Source organism: Telopea speciosissima, chromosome 2 (assembly GCF_018873765.1).
Source record: "Telopea speciosissima isolate NSW1024214 ecotype Mountain lineage chromosome 2, Tspe_v1, whole genome shotgun sequence".
NCBI classification, from domain to species: Eukaryota; Viridiplantae; Streptophyta; class Magnoliopsida; order Proteales; family Proteaceae; genus Telopea; species Telopea speciosissima.
In genome coordinates, this window is record NC_057917.1 from 79,872,807 (window position 1) to 79,884,732 (window position 11,926).

The window sequence follows — 11,926 nt, forward strand, 5'->3', positions numbered from 1 at the left end:
AGCTCTTATATATACATATAAAGAAGGTTTCTAGGGCTTTTTAAGTTTTTCCTTCAGTTTATAAGAGTTCTCTATCGAAAGAAATTGATCCGAGTTTTTTTTTTAATTTTTTTATTTCAGAATTCTGTAAGAGCTTTCGTCTTCACTTTTAGCTTCATTGATCGATTGAGCGGTTGTGGCCCAAACTCTAGGTAAGAGTTTTCCATTTCATAATTCTCAGTGAAGCATTACTTTGATTTTTTTGTTTCTTTGGTTGGGTTTGGCATAATCGATAATTACTTACTTTGGTGGACAGAAATATCTTTGTTTATTTCAACCCATTTGAAATGGCCAAGAATCAGACGAAAAGACAGAAAAAGGTATCTGCCTCTCTTGATCTTATAAATTTTGATGAGAATATCTTCTACAACATCTTCAAGAAGCTTGAAGCTGATACTTTATACAATTTAAGGGTGTTCTGCAAGCAATGGTATAATTTGATATTAGATCCTCATTTTGCTAATTCCAATCTCCCTTACGCGGAACCTGGTATCTTGACCCAAACCCATGCCCACAAGGGTTATTCACTACGTCTTATAAAGATGAAAGAAGGAAAGGTGAAGGTAGAGAAATTGAATTTGTATTTTGAGGAGCCAATACGTGCTTCATGCAATGGACTTGTCTTGATGAAAGATCTCCCGGAACCTGGAGATTTATCAGTAGGGAACCTTCTCACCAGAAAAGGTACAAAATTGCCTTTGGAAACTTGCAATTTACCTCTTCACAATGTTTTTGGGTTCACACATATTAAGGAAACAGGTGAATACAAGATCGTGTGCCAAATGTTTGATGACAATATTGGTTCTATTGTGTACAAGATACTCACTCTTGGTTCTAATGAATGGAGACAAGTGAAGGGGCCTCAATTGGCTTCGAATAAGCATGAACCCTTATCCATTAACAGTTGTGTGTATTCACTAATCATTGATGATGAGATTGAAGAAGAATTCTTGTTTTCCATAGACACTGCTGATGAAACTTCTCACAAGATGGCACTTCCATTATTTCGACGCCCAACTTTTATATGTCCTGTAGATTGTAACCTAATGGATCTCGGAGGAGAAATATCACTTGTGGCAGGGTTTGTGTATAATGGTTATGCTGAAGTGTGGGTTCTGTACAATGACCAGGAATTCTTTATTGAGAAAGAATGGACTATGCTACACCGCATCTACTTTCGAGTTGAAAGATTCGGTCGTCAAGATGTCCTACAATTTGTTGTGCCAATTGGTAGCCTTTGCAATGGTAAACTAATATTGTTCGTTCACGCAGATAATCCATTTGGTTCCTGTTATGTAGCTGATATGGAAATGAAGCATGTGGTAAAGATGTTACCAAATGTCAAGGCCAACAGATATCATTGTATATCGCACTTGAACAGCCTCATTTCATGCCAATCTTTGTAGAAGCTCATGTTGTAATTTTTTTCTATGATGATACTTTGCAATGTTGAAAGGTTTGGTTGTAAGGATTATTCTGAAGATCTGTTTGGAAGTACATTATCTAGTTTTGGATACCATTTAGGTTTGGTTGTAAAGATTATACTGAAGATCTGTTTGGAAGTACATTATCTAGTATTGAATACCATTTAGCTTTATATTGATGGTTTTCATGTGGAAGTGGTCGCTTAAGGCTTCCTATATACTTTGTACCTTCTTAGATTTATTTAAATGTGTTTGGATTTGTTATTTTTTTTTTTCACCTTTAAAGCTTTACATATCTTGGTTTTGAATGTTGGAGGACAAAATTGATTCTGCAAGTGAAGCTTTCAATTATGTACTTATATGATGATTAGAGGACTTATGAGTGATTTTTCTATGATTGTTGGATTTTGTATCCAAGGAATAAGTAAATATGGTTTATGTGTCTAACAAAATTTTTTTTTAAAAAATGAATTAATTTCTTCCTTGGCTGTAGTGTTTTCAATTCACAGAATGCTTTACTTCCTTGGCTGTGGCTTTTGATCGTGTTGTTTCAAGCTACAACTCCCTGTGGAGGACCTTCGGTCTGGTTTAGTCAACAATACTCTAGGAGATCCATGGTCGGATGGCAGTGTTTTAGGAATTATTGACAGGGTGTGACTTTTTTTATTGCTTCAATCAATCAGAGTGAGAGATGGGTGATTCCTCCCTATAATTCTAATGGGAAGAAGGGCAACTTTGTAATTGCAAGATTGGTTGTTTGGGGATGATTTTGTCCTTTAATTCCTCTTTGTGTGATCTCCCTATAGCTTGATTCGGCTGTAGGTTTATTCAGTGTTCTTTTGTGGAGCTTTCTTTTTGTATTTTTTTTCTTTCCTTTTTTCTATACAAGGCACCACACTAAATATTCCCAATCATTTGTTCTATGCTAAATGTGGAAACTTAAAATACAAAACACCACGTAGAAGTGAAATTCACGTACTCAGGTAAACTTGATTGCATAAGAAAGTGAAATCATTTTCCTTCCTTTTATTTTCCATTTAAATTTATTGCTTGTTTCAATCGAAATTAGTTTCAGCCAGGTCCGTGTACCATGCTTTGTGATAAGTCCGGCACTCAGTTCTCTTGGATGACAAAAATTATATTCCTTCCTTCTATTTTACGTTAAGGTAGAAGTTTTCATGCACGGTGGTGCATGTGCACAGCCTACATGGAGGCCAGCTGGATGGGCATAACCAAAAACACCCGCACCCCTATGGGACAGGCTGGATGGGAGGAATCTCCCGTGTACGAATCCTGTACCCTTACGTTAAAAAAAAAAGAAAAATACATTAAAAAGGTCCTTAATTATATATATATTTTTTCAATGAATAACAAATATATTCAACAAACGGACAAATTACAAGAGCACCCAATAAGGCGAAGATGGGGAGCATTTCCCAAATAGGCATGCCACTGGAGGGAGGTAATTACATCCAATAAGAAGATAGGGATGCTCCAACTAGCAACATTGTGATGATTTCTACCATTATTAGGAACAGTGGGAATGAGAGAGCTAAGCTTCCCCCTTTTTTCAAAATCAATGGCATCCCAAATTTATTTATAAATCCTTGACTTGGAAATTCATTTTCTCAGATTCCTCTCATTGGCTTAGAGATCTTTGTAATCTTCAGCCATGATCTTTCACGTTATCTTTAATAAAATCTTTTTACCCAAAAAAAAAAAAAAAAATTCCTTTCGTTGGAGCACCGTGGCACAAAAGGCTATCTTCCCTATATAATCACAGCAAGGCTTCCCCTTGAAGGATGAAAGAATCCACTGACATTCATGATCGAAGTCATGGATTGCCCTTGGAGAGGTCCAACACTTGACCTTGTTTGCACAAAAAGGTAAAATTATTTTCCTTTGATTTTTATTCACAGGCATTGAGGCCTTACAAAAAAACAATACACCAAAGGAACCTCAAAAGATGAAGTAGACAAACAAAGAGAAGAAAACTCATCACCCTCCCAACAAAATCATCCACTCCCAAATCCTCAAGAATGAGATGAAATGAAAGACTACCGAAAATTGTGGCCACACAGAACCACACTGTCTTTGCCTAACCCATCTTGGGCGAAATCTAATAGATGTCTTCACCTAGTTTTATGAAGATATGCTAGGAGTTGTGAATCCCAAGCCGATCGATCTCGAAGAAAAGAGACCTAATTGGTGGGAAGCTTTCCATATCTAAATTTCCTTGACAAATGAGCTATTCTTTATCAGTAGAATCAAATTATCGAAAAAGAAGGGAAAAAATATATACAACCAAAGGAGAGCACCCCAAAAAAACTCCGCCTAGGAATGTCCAGGTTATTTTGTTATATATTTCCCATTTTCTGGTTTTTTTTTTCCCGCTAAAAGATCATATGTATTGAAAAAAGAATAAAAAGAGAATGTACAAAAAAAAACTGGCTAAGTGCCAAACACAATTACAAGAAATGCGAGATTAAATCCTCACCTTTGGCAATGCCAATGACGAGGAAATAAAAACACCAAGAAAACAAACAAGCAGAATGGGGGAAAATACCTTAAACCTTGATCTACATTGAGCATTCATCACAAGGTCATCATGAACTGAGGGGGAAGGGACACCATCAATGAAGAATCTTGAAATTTTGCTGCTGATTCTGCCAAGAAATCAGCAACAGGGTTGGCTTCATAATAGCAGTGAGTTATCTTCCAATCAATTGAATCAAGAAAAGTTTGAAGGCCACACCAACGCTACCAAAACTTATCAATGAATCTTTTTAACGAAAATAAAAAGATGAATTTAAAAACGAACAAAAAGAAAATGAAAAAAAAAAAAAAAAACCTTATCTAAATTTCATTTTATTGTGATCTGATTGAATCAAGAAATCATTGACTGGTTACAAGATAAGTTTTCTCTAAGTGATGTAGTTTTCCGAAAATTCCAACCAATGGAGCAGTATTGTAGATGCAAGCCTCAGACTGTCTGTAATCACCACGTTTGTCCATGAAATGATCATGAAAATCAGGACCACCAACTAAGGCTCCCACTAGAACATTAGGGTTTGCTTCTTTCCTTCCATACCAATTATGATACCCTTGTGTGCAACCTATAAACTCTTTGTTCTTTCTATAAGATACAATTGATGAATCTCTATGGTGTACTCTCTGTGGATACCTTGATCCAAACCCTACTAGGTAGCTTATTCCCATTGGATTGGAACCCAATATATAATCCACCTGAGATTTGGCAAATAAGAGCATTTCTTGGGGTTCCACTACTCCTCTTTGGCAATATAATTTCTGATTTGAGCTTTGTAAGTAATCTGAGTAAACAGTGAGAAGGAATGTTGATGTGGATACGTACTGCATATTGTTCCATTGACGGACGTATAACAAACCTCCTGGTGTTCGATCAACATTAAGTTTGTGGGTTTTGTTAAGACATGCACATAGATAATGTTCAGCTTTCGATCTATACTGTTCAAGTACAGTTGTTTGCTCTTTGGTTTCTGCTTCCACCATCAACTGTAAATAGGAACAAGAAGCAGCTTTAGGGATCCAAATTCAGTTTCATCTCGGGTGCAAGTTTGGTCTTGACAGCCCGAGCCTGCCGTGGGTTGAGATACCTTGGCCCTGATGGCGGGTCAAGATTGGGAATTCCCAGCCTTGAGTCAGGGCCAGATCGGGTTAGGGTTAAGGCCTAAGACTGAGCCCAGCCCAGCCCAACGACCCAACCAGTTCCCAGACTGTCCAGCTCACGCATCTTCCTTCCCCCCACCCCCCCTAGTTAGGGCAAATCACGATCAGCCTAGTCCGAACCTGAGGGCGGGTCAATGTTGGATTTTTCTGACAACCGCAGTTTCCTCTCTCTCTCTCTCTCTCTCTCTCTCTCTCTCTCTCTCTCTCTCTCATATAGTCAAAGTTGAAGAAAATAGAATGAGAGATTGAAGAGACTAACCATTGAAGCAATTATTTGAACACCTGCATACTTTATATCCCAGCTGAACTCAGCAATTGCCCAAGTAGTCCCACCAAAGCTCTGAGCATTTTGGATAATGTATTTCAAGTAATCCTCATTGCCAGTGGCCTTAAAAAGCCACAGAGCTCCCCATAACAACTCATCTTTATAACCACTTACTGATGGATAGAAGCTCTTAGCCACTTCAATACTGTTGTCGTACTTTCCTCTGTACTTGTCTCCAAACTCAAACACCTACAAAACAAAGAAGACCTCATTTAATTTATTAAGTAAAATGAAATGGAAAAAGAGAAATAAGGGAACTTTTCAATGGAGCGTTTGGTTTTTTACTTCACTTTCACTCACTTAATTTACCTCTAACCAAACATACTAAAATAAAAAAATATGGTTATCAATCAAACCCGGTCTATCATCAACTCGATTTGGAGGTTCAGTTTATGGGTTGATCAATTGAAACTAGGGATGTAAATAGACAGTCAAAAATCCATATTCGATCCATGTTCGTATCTATTTAGGAAAATCCATATTCAAAAAATCGATTTTTAGAAACTATCTAAATCCATTCGAAAGCTAATCAGATGCGGTTACGAATATTCAGATTTCAAACCGGATATTATCCGATCAGTTTAGGTCCTATTATAAAATATAATTAAATACTAGTTTTATATACAATATTTATAATACTAATGGTATATTATAAGTAATTAAACAATAAATTAAATGGGAAAAAAATATCATGAGGACAACTATGTAATTTCAGATACGATACTTCAAGATCAACCCTAGTGGGGTAGTAGATTATGCACTTCACCTAGTCTTCTCGAATTTTCGTTTGATTCAATTCTCCATTCATTGCAGACAGTGAGACTATAGCACCGCTCTCTCCAAACTCACGATTCCACTTTTCTGTCTCCACCAGGGATATAAACGCACAGTAAAAAAAATTCGATTGGTATTCATATACACTAAGGGAATCCATATTCAAAAAATCAGTGTTCAAAATTATTCCAATCAATTTGAAAAGTAATCAGACGCGGATACAAAGAATGCTAAATTCAATTCAAATTCGATACTTTATATCCTTAGTTGGTCTAACGTATAACTTTTTAAGACTTCAAATAAATTAGTAAGACAGACAATCTAATCAAATAGGTCACACCAAAGCGAGCCATGTCAACTGGATTTCTTAGGTTATAAGTAACTTGGTTGTTTAGTTCAACCTGTCAGGTTGACATGGACCTGTTTTTGGGTAGTAAGGCTTATATGATATGGACCTTACAACAGATCCGAACTGAAATATTTAACCTAGCTTGTACAAAAAAGTTTCAGGAACATCAATAATTTTGGACCAAATTTGTGTTTAGGTTTTTGCTACATGGCAGATTAGATGATGGTGCTTAAATTTTATAGATACCAATCTTTAAAGTCTCAACTTATATATTAAATTTCAGTCTAAATAGAGTTAGTGAAGTTGCGAACGAAAATCGAGGGATTAAAGGAGGGGGTATGGGCATACATGGATAGTTAGAAAATAGAAAGATGGATGTCACTAATTAATTAAATAAGAGGATATTTGATTGAATTGAGTCCTAAAATTTGACATGTAATTAATCTTAAAAAAGACTTGTCTATCCAACGGTCATAATTGCTATATCATCCTATCACATGGTATAATTGATGGGCCACCTAGATAAGCTTCTTAGGTCAGCCCTTCTAGTTATGAGAGCCAATATCAACTTCTTACATTGAATGTAGTTATATTGATAGCTACATAATATATACCTTGGATGATCCCCAAATTAATACGTCTTCTTTTGATTATTCTATTATTGCAACGGCTTCTCTCAAAATGGCGACAATGTCTAATAAAGAGTCAACTATTGAAACACTCACATCCTCTGATCAACTTGTTAGAACTCAACAATTGGGTAAACTGGTTAGGTATATAAATCCCAAATGGTATGCTGCTTACTCTATCGAAAGCTAGTTAATCTTCCCCTAATGAGCCATCTCAACTGTATGACTTATTATATATTGAAGCCAATAAATTAAGAAATAATTGATTTGAAAATCGATAAAGTCTTAAATAACTGATCATAGATACTGTCAAATCTCAAATGGTTTCAGGACAAACATTCCTACAAAGTTTATGCAGAAATAAATCTGTCTTGTGCCATATAATGATATTCACACAGAAATTACTCATGTTCAAAAATTTCTGCTACCTGCACTGAATTCTTAGTTGATCAAATGCTGCAGTTTATGATACTCAATCCCTTCCCTATCCATCAAAAAAAAAAAAAAACCGAAAAAAAAACTAATGTTGTTCCTTTCATTTATGGTATCATCCATTACCAAACATCATTCCCTATAAATTATATTTAAAAAATTGAATGTGAAATGACATGATTTTAATATCTCTTAAAAAAAAGTGACATATGAAGAGGACAAAAAAAATAAAGTAATTATCTGACGGGTAAGTTAGGCCAATGGTTGAGCACGTCTGGGTATCTATCTACCCAGGGGACAGAAGGTGTATCTCATGGTGCCCTATGAGAGAGCGTAGAAAACACCACCAAGTAGAGATCCTTTCCCTTATTTGACACATTAATTATGGAATATTGTTAATAAAAAAATCTCAGTTATAAGCTATGACATTTTTTTATATTGTCAAAAAGAGTAAGTTTCCTACGTTGACAATTAGAAGGGGTTTCTTGCACTACTGTTAAACCACTTCATAATTTAGGTGGAACAGAAACTTTGTGGAAATTCTGTCTATCTTATCGTCTACCCATATGTTTCATTTTAAATATATTTGCATGCAAAGTGAAATTTATAAAGTAAGTGGAAGAAAACGAAATTTGGATCTTATAACTGAAACAAAGAATGAAATTTGGCATGTGACGATAATTAAAGGGAAATATATGCTCCAAATGATATAATGGTCAAAATCTTTATTCCATGCATGTGGCAAGACTCTAATAATCTAAGAAACCCTCTTTTGCAAGAAAAGTTTTTTCTTCTAAAAAAATATTGAGATGGCAGAACCAATCTTTTTTAATAAAAGTGGAATTAGAATTTTGATTTAAATAAAGTCAATATAAAAGAAAAAAAGAGAAGACCTGGCATTTTGTGTGATCATCAACCATATTTGGTGGGAGAGAAATTTGAGGAGATGAATCAAATCTTCGCATCCGCACCAATATATTTGGACTTCTATCAGTTTTGAGTTGCAGTAGAAAGATCTTTCGATTATCAGCTCGTGCAAAGATTCTTGGAGAAACAGACGGATAGGTCCGGCTTGGGATATTTCCCTTCAGTTCAGGGCTTCCTATTATTAGGCAGTTGTAGACCCATGGTCCATACGCATACATACTTAAAGCTAGGTTAAAGTACCCATAACACTATGTTTTACTCATCTTACATTTTTAATCAGCTAATGGAAAATTTTACTCATACCCTAATGGGGAAATTGTAAAGACGTATCCTGATCTTACCCTATAAAGTTAGAGTGTAGATCCCCCCCTCTCCCTTCAATGCCCCTAAACACCATGCATTGTTTTAGGTATCGATATTGGATTGGTCGATTTGTATCAGTATCAGCCATTATTGATATCAATACCTAATCGTTACTCTATTAGTTTTTAGAGGGGTAAAACAATTCAATTCAGTCTAATACATCCAATTCATATCAGTATCAATATCGATCGATACTAGCTAATACAGGATCTGATACCAAGGCCTAAGTCATTGCTAATGGCCTGTAAGGGTAAGGTCATTGCCCAATCCTACCTAACCCATTGTGACCCCTACTTCCAACCGCCATGGAAATCTGGAATCCATGGGATTAATCACTTGGTTCGTGATGCTTCCCTTGCCTAAGGATGATTTATTTTTGGATGTATGATTCTTCTTCTTTTGTCCTCTTGGGGTTTCGAGGCTTCTCTTGTAAGAGATCGTTTTTACTTTTTTGAGCTTCGTTAAATAAATGGTCAAATGTTCTCTATGCCGAGAGCCTAAATTCGCCTCCCAACCCATGGGGTGGGCGAAATGATCACCCCACCCCCATGTGTTTGGGCGCAGCCTGCAGTCGACCCTAAATATAATGTCTATTCGCACAACAACAACAAAAAAACCAACGATATTTTATTCTCCCAAAAAAATTTAATAGGTTGAAAATCCACCAATGATTAGATGAGGTGACGTAAATTACGTGTCCACAATCTTTGGATTAAGACTAACCAATGATATTTTATTTGTCTCACAATTTTTACGTGATTTCTTGTGTATTCTTTACATTCCAAGTAAGTAGTCTGGAACTCACCTGTCTTGCGTGATGTAAGAGTAGCTGCGAGTAATGAGGATTTGATTTCCTTAACACGATTGATGCCGCGGCCATGGCTGCCGCTGTCTCACCTGCCAGTTCCGAACCTGGATTCTTCTTATCGATCTTGTAAGCTCGTCTCGGTGTCGTCATGTCCTCCGAACGTTGCCAACAGTAGTGATCTGTGTCTCCATCACCCACCTATACATGAATTAATTCATCATTATCGATTTATATATCAATCCTAACACAATTCAATTTGGAGGAAAGATTCTCTATGTTTCGTTAATATATTTTTCATTAGTTCCAAAAAAAAATCTATAATACCTCGGCCCATAAGACATTAGGGCTAGTGTGTGTCTTAATCAAATAATCTGTTCCCCATTTGATTGCTTTCAATGCATGCTTATACTCTTCGCCGAGCGCCGCAATCTGGTTGCTATATTCAATGACACTCCATGATAGCATTGTCATAGTGAAAGCCATTGGAAGGCCAAACTTGACGTGATCACCTGCATCATAATATCCTCCAACCAGGTCTACCTGTAGTTATGATTCATTTGTAAATGTTCTAAGAACTAAAAACAAATTTGAAATTTGGACTACTTGGATTTGCGATGTGAAGTTGGAAAACTTACTCCTTGTTCTAGACCGTCAGTGAGACCGGAATGGTATCGCCAAGTGACTCTTTGATCATATGGTAATCGACCTGATCGTTGAGATTCGAAGTAGAGTAGACTCTTGGCTAAAGCATCGGCGTAATCGAAAGCTCGAACAGTGGGGAAGATGATGAAGATGAAGAAGAATAGTAGGTAACATTGTTGTAGATGTTTTGGAATTCCAAGAACTCCAAGTTGTTTTCTCCCCATCATTGGCCCTCCCTTCAAGAACTTCAAACCGTTAAGAAGGGAGGAGGAATGAAGTTAATTTCTCCCCTTGGGGAAGCTTATACCATTTCTATTACACTTTTAAAGAAAAAGATGACTTGTCCTCTCCACTTTCCTGGTCTCTTTCAGTTAAACCATTAATCTCTGTAAACTGTATTGACTTTCACTTGCCACTAGTCATTTAGTTTAACATATGTTACATTTACATATGTATAGTTTTATGGTTTTCTTATTTAGGGAAAAGTTCTCTTTCACCGCATGGTGAAGGAATCGTTCAGTCATCAATGATCATAAATATCAATCCTTACTGATGAATGGTCGATAATATCCCTAACTATTCCCCTATCTCTTATGGACACCATCACAACCCATTATTCAAAAGATTCTCCCTTGACCATGTATAAAGGAAAACTCAATTCTTTTGTTTATGTTATACAACTTCAAAGGTCAGTTTGCTTATTCATACTCTCTTTTTCTTTTTCCTCAATTGAGACTATAAATTAGTCACAAATCATTGTTTAAAGAAAATGAAAGAAACAAAAAGATACAAGGAGCGAGGATGGGGCAATTCCTCCCCCCCCCCCCCTCCCCCTCCCCAACAAGGCCACCCAAGAAGCCTACAAAGGGTTTCCACCTAAACAAAATTCGTTAAGGGTTGGGGATTACTTTCTTGTGGAGAAGTGGGTGTCTCCCATTTGGACTATTAGATGAGGTTCTTGGTGGTGCCCCTTGGAGGGTTCCTCTTGCTTGGATCCCTCTTTTGTAGGAGTTCTTTGCTTGGATCTTGTCTTAGTTTCTCCCCTTTGCTTGGATCCTGTCTTAGTTCTTCAATTCCCTAGGGTAATAAAAGTTTGGGATTTTGTTTCTCAAACAGAGAGATGGGTGGAGGGTAATGGTGACGATATTGATTTCTTGGAGGGATTTTGTTGCTATTATGTGGATAATTGTTTATGGAGCTTAAATTCCAAAGGTATCTTCAGTGTCAAATCAGGTTGAGAAGGTGTATGATTGAGGAACCTAAAAATGCCATGGGCTTCTATGACGTGGTGTTTTTGTATTCTAAGTTAGCACAATTAACATAAAACAAAAGATTGGAAATACTTCCCAGAATCGAATACACTATACCCATGGAAGGTTTTTTTTTTTTTTCTTTCAAATTTCTTAGACACATACCACATTTACCTTTCTTTGAGTACAAAATTCAACATTCATAGAAAAAACAACTACAAATCATCTATTCATCAATATAATGACATACTTGAAA

General features: G+C 36.4%; 2 protein-coding genes across 2 annotated transcripts; one reads left to right on the top strand and one right to left on the bottom strand.

Moving 5' to 3' along the window:
* Positions 1-326: 326 nt before the first annotated feature.
* Positions 327-1,445, top strand: LOC122651188. The gene has a single exon (XM_043844502.1). It carries the CDS (start codon positions 327-329, stop codon positions 1,443-1,445), a length of 1,119 nt encoding a protein of 372 aa, XP_043700437.1.
* A 2,879-nt stretch (positions 1,446-4,324) lies between these two features.
* On the bottom strand, positions 4,325-10,644 carry LOC122651189 (endoglucanase 11-like). The gene is made up of 5 exons (XM_043844503.1): positions 10,414-10,644; positions 10,103-10,318; positions 9,776-9,976; positions 5,431-5,685; positions 4,325-4,997 (listed from the first exon to the last, which is right to left on the bottom strand). The coding sequence occupies exons 1-5, from the start codon at positions 10,642-10,644 to the stop codon at positions 4,359-4,361; spliced, it is 1,542 nt and encodes a 513-aa protein (XP_043700438.1). The 3' UTR covers positions 4,325-4,358.
* Positions 10,645-11,926: the final 1,282 nt, after the last annotated feature.